Below are 14,173 nucleotides of genomic sequence, written 5' to 3' on the forward strand. Positions count from 1 at the left end.
AGTTGTACAGGATATGTACGAGGGAAGTGTGACAGTGGTGAGGGGGTGTGAGCTGCCGCCTTCAACAGCTTTGTGCCACGGTGCTTCGCATACTTAAAAGGCAAACAGCCCTATTGATTTGTTTGCTTTTGTCTCTCTCTATCTCTGTGACATGATCTGCTCCTGACACGCACTCCTTTGAAGAGGAAGATATGTTTGCATTCTTTTAATTGTGAGACGGAACTGTGATCTCTGTCTTGTCATGGAGCACAGTTTAAACTTTTGAAAAAGAGACAAATGTTTGTTTGCAGTGTTTGAATAACGTTCCTGTCTCTCTACAACCTCCTGTGTTTCTGTGCAAATCTGTGACCCAAGCATGACAATATAAAAATAACCATATAAACATATGGTTTCTACTTCGCGGATTTTCTTATTTCGCGGGTGGCTCTGGAACGCAACCCCCGCGATGGAGGAGGGATTACTGTATAGTTATTATGTAGGTATTTTAGACTTAGTTACATTGTTCAGGTACCCATTTCTTTTATCGTTCCAACCGTACCCCCATTAACATGTCTATCGAGGTGATCATCATCGATCAAAGAACTGTCACTTACCGAGTGGTTTCCATGCCTGGAGATGGCAATTGCTTTTTCCATTCTCTGTGTTACATATTGCACGGCCATATCAGGCTCACTCTTGATATCCGGAGGAACATTGTGTCTTATGTATTGAATGACTGGGACAGATTCAAGGTGTGGACTGATGACGGTACAGGAGATAATTATACTAAACAGGAGCACTATAAGAGTGAAATGCTTAAGCCCTTCACCTATGGTTCTGCATGTGAGTTGATGGCTGCCGCTGAATTGTTCGGTTGTCGCTTTCAAGTGTACTGAAATGGCCAAATATTTTACACCTTTGGACAACCGCCAATGCCTCTTAAACATCTTAGATTCATAGGTGACGATTTGAGTAGTGGACACTTTGATGTTTATGAATGTTTAAACTCTCAAAAGCTGGAATGCGAAGTTATCAATGAAACCCATTTCAATTCAAACGCCTTCAATTTCCAGTAAGCCTCTGCTTCGCAATGACAATTAATAAGTCTCAGGGACAGACCCTACAAAAGGTTGGCATTGATTTGAGGCAAGATTGCTTTTCACATGGCCAACTATACGTTGCATGCTCAAGAGTAAGCTCAGCGCACAGCTTGGTCATATTACAACCGGAGGGCCGAACTGACAATGTGGTATACAAAGATATCCTTAACAAATAATTGATTGGTATATTTTCCCTCAGTTTAAAAAGGTTTACTTTTCTTCTTAATAAAAATTTTAAAGCAGTACTTCGCAGCTGCGAAGCGCGGGTATTTTGCTAGTAATTAATATTGGTGATATATCATTTACATTCACTATGCAAACCCAAAATGTTAAATGAAGCTGCAGGTCAGAGTGGAGAAGAAATAATCCACACTCTTGAACAGACAGGACCAAGGAATGATAGGGAGAGGTGGATTTTGAATTCAAAAACTCAGTCCCTTGCAATTCCTGTTTATGATGTGCGCTGATTTTTATTTAACAATATTTAAGCCAAGAAAGCATTTCTTTAGTATGTTCTAAGCATACAACTGGATAATTAACACACATATTGATTATGTAACACAAGTTTTCTTTTTTCCTTGGATTTTTTTTATTGTTTGTCCTTGTATAGCATTATCCACCACTTGCTTGTATTATATCATAAACCTTTTGAATTTTGTTCTCCATGAAAATGTGAGATTAAATTTTTTTTCTTGGCCATCACAACAAAAAACATGGGGTAAAGACATCAATGGCAACAACAGAGTTGGAGTCACCCAGTGGGGCAACCAAGGCCGGATTAAAACCCCTAATTTGGAGGTGCATCGCCTCCATCTTAAACATCTGCTTACTATCTATAACAACATGCTGAGAGAAGCCAGGGCTTCCTAATTTGCTAATATCTAATAACAAGTGCAAACACAAAGTTCTCTTTAATAAAATCTCCAACATTGTTTCTCCAGCCCTATCTAATATTTTGGTCTCTTCAAACAGTGATTGAGATGACTTTCTAAAATAGCTAAATCACACACCTACTTTTCCTTCAGTGTCTGCTTTTTTAGGAGCTGGTTCCCCATGTTCCTTAAGAGTAAAAAAACTCTTTTAATACAGCGCCCCTTGATGAATTAGTTTCTCTTGTCAGAAAATAAAATTATCTTCCAACACTTTAGATGTTTTACAAAATTCTTTGTTTTTAAAAGTCCTTGACTCTCTCAACTCTAGTTTGCTAAGTGAACATAAGGAAGTCTCTTCTTCTAAAAAAAATCATTCCATGGTATGGGAAAGATGTTAACACAACTTCAGAAACTAGTTGCACTACATCTAGAGTTCAAATTAAAAAATATTAGCATAAGGAAGAAAGAGCTGTGAGAGAGAAATCATGGAGCTGAGCAGGGAGAGTGCTTTTTATGATACCTTTGAGATACATTAGAGAATAAGCCAGCTGTTATGGAAGAGGAGAGCCGAGGATGTATGACAGCTACATCCAGTGGAGTAGCTAGGAATTATTCTATCTTGCACATTTATTTGTTTTTTATGTGGTGATCCCTCTCTGGGGGTCTTTTATTTTCAAACATAAACACATATTTATTATATCTTGTGTATTTATATTAGGCATAGAGAGATCTCAGGAGGCCTGTCCAATTACACCTACTTCCACATTAGTGAGATTTTTCTGCAAAAAGATCAGAGCCTTATGTTGTACACGACAATGCATGAAAAAGAATCCCCATGCAAGGTAAGGAGCCCTGTCTTGGATTTAGCAGCAGAAAACATAGTCAGGTGAAGCTACTGGGAAGTTCTCCCGTGTGTTTCGTTCCTTTGAATGTTTTTATTTTATTTGTCTGTCATCTGTATGTGTACTGGAAAGAAGACATTGCATATTTTTTGGAACTGTTAAGCCGTATCTTAGTACAGGCTCCTCCAAATGACATGTGAGGGATTCATGGAACAAAATCCTGTCATAATTGCACCTTCAAAATGCACAGTTCAGTAATTGGTGAATAATTGGGGGAAGGGGGTGGTTGGACTATTGGTTGCAAGAACAATCTACTAAAATTAAGAAACCTTTCCTTTTCTACCCCATGGGGCTGTCATTATCTTTGTAAATCTTATAGAAAGAAGTGTTAATAAGTGAACACAGAGATTAACATGTCAGACAGGTGTGTCAATAAGTTTATGTCACCATGTACTCTGTGATTTGTGGGCTTATGTGCCACCCACATGGGTGGCAACTAGTCATAAACAGTGTGGGGGAGAGCAAAAAAGATAAGCTAAAACATAAATCATTAAAATAAAAATAATAAGAAAATTCAGCTGCATTTAATAGCATGTCATTAACACTCTTATTGTCTCAGTTTAGAGATTTGTCAATGATACTCAAAGATTCAGCAGCACAGACGTTAGGAGCATGCACTGATACAGCACATTGCCACACCCAGCACATGACAAACCAACTCAGGATCCCAGATTAGGACCCGAGTGCAGCCATGCAATGGGTGGCACCTCAGGGCCACACTAGTTCAGATGGAATGGAACCAGTGGGAGGTTTTTTATGATGGTGGGAGAACTGTAGTAATACTTTAATGAAAACACAACATTGAAAAATCAGATGAGGAGCCTGGCCTTTAATGCTTTGGAGATTTTTTTTTATTTTATTTTGAATTTATAATAAATATTTTTGCTATTTTAATGACAAAATGTTTGTTGTAACTTACAGTCATATGAAAAAGTTTGGGAACCCCTCTCAACCTGCATAATAATTTATTCTACTTTCAACAAAAAAGATAACAGTGGTATGTCTTTCATTTCCTAGGAACATTTGAGTACTGGGGTATTTTCCGAACAAAGATTTTTAGTGAAGCAGTATTTAGTTGTATGAAATTAAATCAAATGTGAAAAACTGGCTGTGCAAAAAAACTTGGGTCCCCTTGTAATTTTGCTGATTTGAATGCATGTAACTGCTCAATACTGAATACTTGCAACACCAAATTGGTTGGATTAGCTTGTTAAGCCTTGAACTTCATAGACAGGTGTGTCCAATCATGAGAAAAGGTATTTAAGGTGGTCAATTGCAAGTTGTGCTTCCCTTTGACTCTCCTTTGAAGAGTGACAACATGGGATCCTCAAAGCAACTCTCAAAAGATCTGAAAATAAAGATTGTTCAGTATCATGGTTTAGTGGAAGGCTACAAAAAGCTATCTCAGAGGTTTAAACTGTCAGTTTCAATTGTAAGGAATGTAATCGGGAAATGGAAGGCCACAGGCACAGTTGCTGTTAAACCCAGCAGGTCTGGCAGGACAAGAAAAATACAGGAGTGGCATATGCACAGGATTGTGAGAATGGTTACAGACAACCCACAGATCACTTCCAAAGACCTGCAAGAGCATCTTGCTGCAGATGGTGTATTTGTACATCGTTCTACAATTCAGCGCAATTTACACAAAAAACATCTGTATGGCAGGGTGATGAGAAAGAAGCCCTTTCTGCACTCACATCACAAACAGAGTCGCTTGTTATATGCAAATGCTCATTTAGACAAGCCAGATTCATTTTGGAACAAAGTGCTTTGGACTAATGAGACAAAAATTGAGTTATATGGTCATAACAAAAAGCGCTTTGCATGGCAGAAGAAGAACACTGCATTCCAAGAAAAACAGCTGCTACCTACTGTCAAATTTGGTGGAGGTTCCATCATGCTGTGGGGATGTGTGGCTAGTTCAGGGACTGGGGCCCTTGTTAAAGTCGAGGGTCAGATGAATTCAACCCAATATCAACAAAATCTTCAGGATAATGTTCAAGCATCAGTCACAAAGTTGAACTTACGCAGGGGTTGGATATTCCAACAAGACAATGACTCAAAACACAGTTCAAAATCTGCAAAGGTATTTATGCAGAGGGAGAAGTACAATGTTCTGGAATGGCCGTCACAGTCCCCTGACTTGAATATCATCGAAAATCTATGGGATGATTTGAAGCAGGCTGTCCATGCTTGGCAACCATCAAATTGAACTGAACTGGAGATTTTGTATGGAAGAATGGTCAAAAATACCTCCATCCAGAATCCAGACACTTGTCAAAGGCTATAGGAGGCATCTAGAGGCTTTTATATTTGCAAAAGGAGGCTCAACTAAGTATTGATGTAATATCTCTGTTGGGGTGCCCAAATTTATGCACCTGTCTAATTTTGTTATGATGCATATTGCATATTTTGTGTTAATCCAATAAACTTAATGTCACTGCTGAAATACTACTGTTTCCATAAGGCATGTCATATATTAAAAGGAAGTTGCTACTTTGAAAGCTCATCCATCCATCCATTTTCCAACCCGCTGAATCCGAACACAGGGTCACGGGGGTCTGCTGGAGCCAATCCCAGCCAACACAGGGCACAAGGCAGGAACCAATCCCAGGCAGGGTGCCAACCCACCGCAGGACACACACAAACACACCCACACACCAAGCACAAACTAGGGCCAATTTAGAATCACCAATCCACCTAACCTGCATGTCTTTGGACTGTGGGAGGAAACCGGAGCGCCATGGAGGAAACCCACGCAGACACGGGGAGAACATGCAAACTCCACGCAGGGAGGACCCAGGAAGTGAACCCCGGTCCCCAGGTCTCCCAAATGCGAGGCAACAGCGCTACCCACTGTGCCACCGTGCCGCCCTTTGAAAGCTCAGCCAATGATAAACAAAAATCCAAAGAATTAAGAGAGGTTCCTAAACTTTTTCATATGACTGTATTTAAATGAAATCTGTATTAGTTCACTTTACATAAAACAGAAGCAATAATAATAATAATCTATATTTATATAAAAAGATTTGTGAAATTGTGTGACATTTCATGCAACGTTCATTTTTCTTCAAAATTGTATACCTTATAGTATGCATCTACATATCATTTTTTTGTCTTCATTAGCAGACTACAAGAATGATACTCTCACGTCAATACAACTAATTTAGCGCGCATACATCAAACAAAATACCTCATATACATTCTCTAAGAACAGTAGTAGTTCAATTATGTGTTAGCAGCTGACAATTAAAGTCAATGTAAAGGCACACGCTTACAAATTGTAAAGCTGCATCATGTAAAATCATGGCGAGGTGATCATGCAGGAGAAGTCATATTCCTTCCGCATATTAAGTTAGATACTAGCAATATTTCAGCAAGTATACTGTTATACTGTTGCATACACAACAGTTTTCAATAGTTTTAACATTTGCTATAACTATAAATAAATCTCAGGGCCAGGGTTTTTGACTTTGTTGGAATATACTGGTGGACCAATAGCGAGTGAAGTGAACTATCGAGTGGGTTTGGGCCACCATAGTCAGCCAGGGGGACACGCCACCCCTAGTAATGATAATAATAATAGTAATAATAATAATAATCCTCCAACGTGAGGAGACACAGACACAGCAAAATAAAAAGAAATAACACAACAACATGACAGCAACCTTAGGCTTTGAATGCTTTGATGAAGACAGATTTAATTCAAAGTCAAAATATAAATGTCTCCCTAAGGAGCTTAAACTAAATCTTGCATTAAAACTAGGTAAATACCACCCTCGTTCGCTCACTAACATCTATCATATGATTTACGATATTCCTGTCTAACACTGTGCATTAAGTAGACAGTGACATTGTGTTCTCTGCATACGCTGGCATTGATACAATGAATAGGGATCATGGTCTGTGTTTGAAGATGATTATTAAATTTCCACTGCATCAAACTGTGATTATATTGGTTAGCCAGTTTATTTCAGAGGCCTGAATACAATTTAGTTTATGGTTTGTGGGCGGCTTTGGTGAGATTAGGATTTTGTTGTCAGGCTATCAGTTAGGCTGACAGGTCAGATCTGCCTTTATAAGTAGCCTGTAGAAATGTATACTCTCAAATATGTTTGGCATGACCAATTTACTGCCACACAGACAGCACCTATGTCTGCCTGGTATTTTACTTCCTGTTTTCCCAATCTACTCTTTCAGGGCTTTAACTTACCAGTTCTTAACAACTGTATGTTCATCAACCCAACTTGGTATGACAATAACTGGACCAGCTGATAATTCACAAGCAATATTTACATCAAAAAATTTAAACTCAATAGAAAGCATCAATCATGAAAAAGGTGATAGTAGGAGTTTTGTACTTATTAGCAGTATATTAGTTGAGGGCTAATGGACTAATCAGTTACTCTGTAACATAAATATTAAGATAATTAATAAGGCAGTTATTCTCTATAAATTAAATTAACCACAAAATAATGCATGATCGAAATATAAAAATATTAAGCCAAAAATGTCTTACAGTTCTCTAAGTTTGGTCCATAGCTCACCACCAGAGCAGAACTCTAGAACCATATAAATGTACCTGGAATCCTTAAAGGCAGCAAACAGTCTGAAAGAATTAAAATATAAGTACATAAGAACATAAAAACATGAAAATTTGACAAATGAGAGGAGACCATTTGGTCCATTATGCTCGCTTGTTTATATACTAGCCAATATGTTCCAAAATCTCATCCCCATTGCTACTTGTGTATGTGGACACACAAGCAGCAATATCAACAGACAAATACTGCATGTTCTAAAATATTTTATACAATATATATAATTGTAATGTAACATATTAATTCAGTGATTAGTGCTCTTCTCTCACAGCTCAAGGACTCCTTGGTCACTGCCTTCCTGGGTTGTTCCTATGCCTGTGTGAACTTTCTCCAGGTTTTCTAGTTCTGACTCAGGGTTACTTATTGCCTTACATCAAGTTCTGCTTGAATAGATTTCATTCCCACCTTACATACTTTTAGATAAGTGGGTATGGAAATTAAGTTAATTCTAAATATATTAAGACCGTTACGAAAAAATATGCTCCAGTTCATGGATTAAATGAGTTTTGAGAATGTTGTGTTTTTTTATCTACTTATTGATTAATGCTTGGAACTTTATTTATTAATGTCTTTAGCATAAAATGAATAAATAGCTATCTTCCTGAATGTCTAATTCTTTGACGCTAGTTACAGGTGCTGAGTTTCTACTATGGAGGTATCCTTATTAGGAACCCCTTGACTAAAACTCAGTAAATGTTAGGTATAAGCTTAGCACAATTCTGCAAATTACTTCTTCATTTTATAAAACAAAAAACATTAACTAAGTATGTATTTTTCTGTAAACAATAAGGCAGACAATATATAAATTACTGAAAAGGGTTCAGTTTCTTCATGTTAATTCAGGTTACCCATATTCATTAAGTGCCATTTTAAATTAAAATTTACGCTTAATTAATTTCTGTTCTGTTCAATTGACTTAATACTTGAGAACAAATTCTTAAATAAACATAAGTGTGACAGTTGTAAAAAACTTTAAACTTTTCATGAATTTAGTTTTGATGGTTAACCAAATTAGAAATCCATTATTTTCATTATCAACAGCCTCTTTAGGACACCTGTTGACCATGCAGACCTTTTTAGTGAAGGCCAGAATCCTGCTAGAAAACTGCTATAGACACAGTGAGAACAGCAAAATCCACCTTACAAAAAATCAAATCCGTGAGTTTTGGGGTGGCAGTTCTGACCACTCTACCACCTGTAGGTCGCCTAGTTCAGGATGCTTCAAGGACTGTATTTTTAACAATCCCAAAACATCAAGAACTGTAATATAGAAGGCAGAGAGAACTTTCCTCTGGTATAATCACATCTGTATGGTTACAAAAGAGTGATAGTTGCTTACTTGACAACAAAGTTGCACTGAATATCTTGAAGAATCTTCTTCTCCAGCATGATGTGATCTTGTTGTCTTTTTGACACAATTAATTTCTTACTGACTCGTTTCAAGGCAAAATATTCTGCTGGACATGAAATGGGTGTTGTCATCTAATAAAACAAGAATTTTGGACTAAAGATTAACTGGAAAAAATGGTTTTAAATACAATTACAAAATAAAATGATTTCTATTATTAAAACTTGAACATAGGTTTTTTTTTATTATGAATATATGTTTAAAGCAAAGATATAGTTTTGCATAACATAAAATCGGTTTTGCATTTCAGCCTAAATATGGGATATATATGTTAAATGTTATGTTGTTACATTTATAAAAGGAAAGAACTCATCCATGGACAGAAAGATCAGGACACCTTTGGGTAGAACACAATTTAATAAGCCTCTGTGCAATATTAACAGAAGGCACTGGAAAATAAAATGACTACCAGCAACCGGTATTGTTTAAACATAGTATTAATTAGCTGATAAAAATGTCATAACACAACATTCGCAAATACCGTACAGACTTTTTTTTCTCAATATCTAGTTTATGCCCTCTTGACATATGCTGCTTTATAACATAACATGTTAAAGCCCTTTTAATCCAATTCAGGTTCAAGAGCCTATCCTGGCAGCAATGGGTGCAAAGTGAGAACCAACTTTTGGAAGGGGCACCAGTCAATTGCAAGGCCACTCTGAAAAAACATACATACACTAAACTGACACATATGTCTTTTAGATGTGGGGAAACAACTGTTTTAACAGCCAACAGTATAATCCTTCTGGAGAAAGAGCCTTGCTTTATAAAGATTATTCCCTTCCATTGGAGTTTTATTTGAGAATTTCATGATTTTCTTTCTCCCAATTACTCCCAGTTTGCCACTTAAGAATTTCAGAGCTATAATATCAAGAATGCAAGCCCCACTGCCTTTGACATACTGAGAAGCATCCTCTTGGAAGGAACGCAGACTGTGAACATGACGAAAAGAGTGAAGAGAAGATGGAAATTTAGAACTAGTTGGGTTTAATCAAAGCCCTAAATTGTAGGTGTAATCCATAAGTGTGCCCTGTAATTGGACTACCTAACAATGAGGGTATTTTTACTACTTTACCTTCTTAGCTACTGGGATAGGTTTGGACTCTTTGAAACATTGCAGTACAAACAGTGTGGCAGGAGGCTGGAAGGACCAGGAGGTGGTTTATTTGTTCCCTGGGCCACGAAGGGGGCAACCGCCCTGGATAAAGAAGGGATCACGGGGACAGAGCCAGGAGGCTCAAAACCATTGGGGCCCGTGGCCGCCACCAGGGGGCAACTCGAGCATCATGGAGCCCAGTAAACCTGCACTTCCACCACACCTGGGCAGGTGGAGGAAGAACCTTCCGGGGACACCCGGAGTGCTTCTGGGTGCTCATGCGGCACTTCCACCATACCAGGAAGTGCCGACGGAAGGTCATCAATGAGCACCTGGAGCACGTCCGGGTAAGCATAAAAGGGACCGCCTTCCTACAGTCTGGGAGCTAGAGTCAGGAGTGGGAGTAGGACAAAGCTCCCATGAGGAGAAGTGAGGCGGTCCACGGACATTGGAAGAGAGGCCCATGTTAGGGGTGTTTGGTGCGAGAGCACTGTGTGCTGTGCGGGACTTTGGGAACAAAATAAACGTGTGGTTTTATAAAGTGTTGGTGTCTGTCTGGTGGTGTTCGGGCGTATCTCACAACAGTAAGTTACACATAGATTGTCTTGTAGCTTTGTACTTTACATAGTTAATTTTTTCCTTGTACATGGATTTACCAAAATAGGATTAATAAATAACAGTTTTTTAAAATAATATTAAAACATAAGATCAAATCTTACAAGTTCAACACGTCCAAAACCTCCAACTCCTAGGGTAACTGGACTTCCCTGGTATTTTCCATCCTGATATAACACTGGAACTAAATCATTAAGCTTCAATGAGGTGTGGAGTCTAGAGTTATGAGAACTGAATATACAACTGTTTCAACATGAAAGAGAAACAATACGGCATTAGTAAAAGTATGGAACAAGAGGTGTTAATTAATACATATCAGTATATTTAAACTGAGATAAATTCAACAGATTGAAGGCAGAATATTGAAAAACAGTATAATTCCCTCAAGTTGTGCTGAAACATGTGCTAATCAAGGTTCAGAAGGAGTGGTGATGGCATGACTTGGACAGATAAGTCGTTGGTGTGGAATACTGCAAAGCAAGTGAAGGTGTCACCACACACAATGTTTGGAGGAAAAATGGCACTACATATCACCCCAAAAACACCATACCAACAGTGAAGTTTGGAGGTGGGAACATCATGGTGTGGGGCTGTTTTCCAGCATATGGTGCTGGCAGACTTCAAATAATTGAAGGAAGGATGAATGGAGAAATGTACCACGATATTTTTGATAAGAATCTGTTGTCATCTACCAGGATGCTGAAGATGAAACAAGGGTGGACATTTCATCAAGACAATGAATGATCCCAAACACACAGCCAAGGAAACTCTTGGTTGGTTTCAGAGAAAGAAAATAAAGCTGCTAAAATGGCCCAGTCAATCATCCCATCTTAAATCCAATTGAAAATCTATGGAAAGAACTGAAGATCAGAGTTCATACAAGAGGCCCTCAGAACCTTCAAGATTTGAAGACAGTTTGTGTGGAAGAATGGGCCAAAATCACACCTGAGCAATCCATGCAACTAGTTTCTCCATACAGGAGGTGTCTTGAAGCTGTCATTACCATCAAAGGCTTTTCTACTAAGTATTAAATACATTTCAGTAAGCGTGTTCAATACTTATTCCCTGTGTCATTCCACTTTATTACACATAATTTATGGACATATTTGTTTTGATTTCTTTGTATGTGTGGATTACTTGGGTTGTTACCGATATCTTGTGTAAATTTCATGTCAATAGCCCCATTAGAAATATATTTACTGAGAAAAACTTTGACACGTTCAATACTTATTTTCCCTGCTGTATATATATATATACAGGTTCAAGTATGTGCTCCATTTCTAAAAAAGAACATGTTCCCTGGAAGCAAGTGCCCCCTGCTGGACACAGAAGCTAACAAGAGGCCCATAGCGTGATTAAAGGAAGTAACTGGACACCCTTGAATATAATACCATTTTTCATGTTCTCCACAAATCTGAGGTGTGAGGTAGGGTGTCAAGATAGAAACCATTTCTCACAAATCTGAGAGCATCTAAACTCTCACTAGAAGAAACATGAGGAAACCATGAGGGAAAATGCATCATTGCCTGATAAGACCAATGTAGAAACTTTTTGCATAGTTTCACCAGACAATAGATGTAAAGCCATCGCATATAATTGCCCAAATACCTACTGTTATACATTGTAATGACAGAATCATACAAAATGACTGCTTCTATTCAAAAGTGATCAGGATGGAGGGTAAAATTATTTCTAAATATCAGGAGAACTGAGTGCAAAATGTGTTGCCATTTGCCAGAAGGACAAGTATTTTCCAAGTTAAAGATAAATTGCATCTTTCACCATCAGATTGATCTGAAGTACATAGCCAATTCAACCATTACGTGTCATCGATCTGTGTCATTCAGTGCCATGAAATGGACTGGTGACAGCCAAAACCTCAGTCCTATAGAAGATCTATAGGCTTGCTTAAATAGAATTGTACACAGAAGATCGACTCAATAGTTTGAACTAACAGCTGTACTAAAATGCTGTACAAAGTAAAACAGAAATGAAACTCTGACATATAAAACACTGAATAAAACTATACAAACAAAAACAATACAACTTGGCCTGCAAACCCCAAAGTGTAAAGGAACAGAATGACTTCCAAGCCACAGCAAAGCAAAAACATAATTCAACATCTCCAAAAGCCCAAGAAACAAGATGTGTCTCAGGACCATGGAAACAGTTCTGACAAATAAAGGTAACTTGTTCCAGAGTTTTGGAGCAACCGCTGAAAAAGCTTGGTCACCTTTCTTTATGAGGAGAGAATGAGGCAATGATAAGAGAAATTGGAAAGTTGATCTCATTGCTCTGAAGGAAAAATATTAGATGAGGAGATCTGAAATATGCAATCTTTGTTCCATTGAAAGTGACCTGACTCATGGGATACTCGGATGGTATGGCTACAGCTCAGCAACTAACAAAAAGGCTCTTCAGAGATTCATTAAAACAGCACAGAAAATTACCAACACACCTTTATGTAGCTTGGAAGACGCCTACACCTCTCGATGTCTGCAGAAGACATGTAGCATCATAAAGAACTTGTATCACACAACACACCAACTGTTTGAACTTCTCCCCTCAGGAAAATGATATAAAGTAGACTGCGCAGACTGATGAACAGTTTCTACCCCAAAGCAATTACTAAACACTGTACTGAAATCAAACACCTAATAGACGTACTGTAATTTTGAAATATTATATTTATCATTATTATTTATTTATTATCTTAACTTGTGCAATATTTATTTATTTTTGCAAATGCTGACAATTGTGTAACGTGTGAACTTTATATATGAGAATATTAGATATTAGATGTGTGTTTTTATTTTTTTTAAATGTATAGTTTCAAGCTTTGTTTCAGGAAGTGAACCAGAATCTCATTGTATGTGTTATGCAATGACAATAAATGCATCTTATCTTATCTTAAGAGATGTTGACATACACAAATACAGGAGAAAGGCAAAGTACATGTAGGGTAAGAGATAGCAAATATTTTTAAATTACTCTATTACCTGTACTGTGGCTAATATTAAATAATACATTCAATAATTATTTTGTTAAATTTTGGTTTATATTATTTGTTTAGAAAGACCTTACTTCCCAATATTTAGTACAAAACTTTTACCTTTTTTTTTCAGACAATGAAGACTTTTCAAAGAGGTCACAACTGTAGAAGAAAAATAATGTTTTTGGTTATTTGTTATTGTTTTACATTTGCATATGCTTTAATAAAAAGATAACATTTTCTCAAGAGTCATTAATAAACAATAAAAAACATGTCAAAGCAATACAAAAAGGACTAGAGTCACAGAGTAATTTTTAGATCTATTCATCTTCCCTCCTCATGGGTTCATATACTCAATACACACCAACTGACCATTGTACACCAGACTAGAGATTCCAGATCCTCCTTAGAAGACAGCTGCCTGTCAAAGGCCAAGGCGGGACCTCTAGCGAGTCACCAGAACATTTATCTTTCCTTACTCGATATTCGATAATATGAAATAAGCTGCTGAAATGTGTCAGTTTTTTTTCCTGTACTGTAGTAACACAAGGAGATGAGGAGTGGAACAGGTAACAAGTAACAGGTTCTGTTTATCAGGACCAATGGGG

At 37.6% G+C, this 14,173-nt stretch overlaps 1 protein-coding gene across 1 annotated transcript in view; it reads right to left on the reverse strand.

Annotated features, from left to right (window-relative positions):
- Positions 1-14,173, reverse strand: part of prkg3 (protein kinase cGMP-dependent 3) — a 113,242-nt gene that overhangs the window by 17,045 nt on the left and 82,024 nt on the right. The window contains exons 13-16 of the mRNA XM_051924601.1: positions 13,686-13,727; positions 10,678-10,816; positions 8,794-8,936; positions 7,373-7,462 (exon numbers count right to left, since the gene is read on the reverse strand). Coding sequence (XP_051780561.1) covers positions 7,373-7,462; positions 8,794-8,936; positions 10,678-10,816; positions 13,686-13,727 — 414 coding nt within the window. The remainder of the gene's footprint in view (positions 1-7,372; positions 7,463-8,793; positions 8,937-10,677; positions 10,817-13,685; positions 13,728-14,173) is intronic.

The sequence above is a fragment of the Erpetoichthys calabaricus genome, chromosome 3 (genome assembly GCF_900747795.2).
Source record: "Erpetoichthys calabaricus chromosome 3, fErpCal1.3, whole genome shotgun sequence".
In the NCBI taxonomy this organism is placed as follows: Eukaryota; Metazoa; Chordata; class Cladistia; order Polypteriformes; family Polypteridae; genus Erpetoichthys; species Erpetoichthys calabaricus.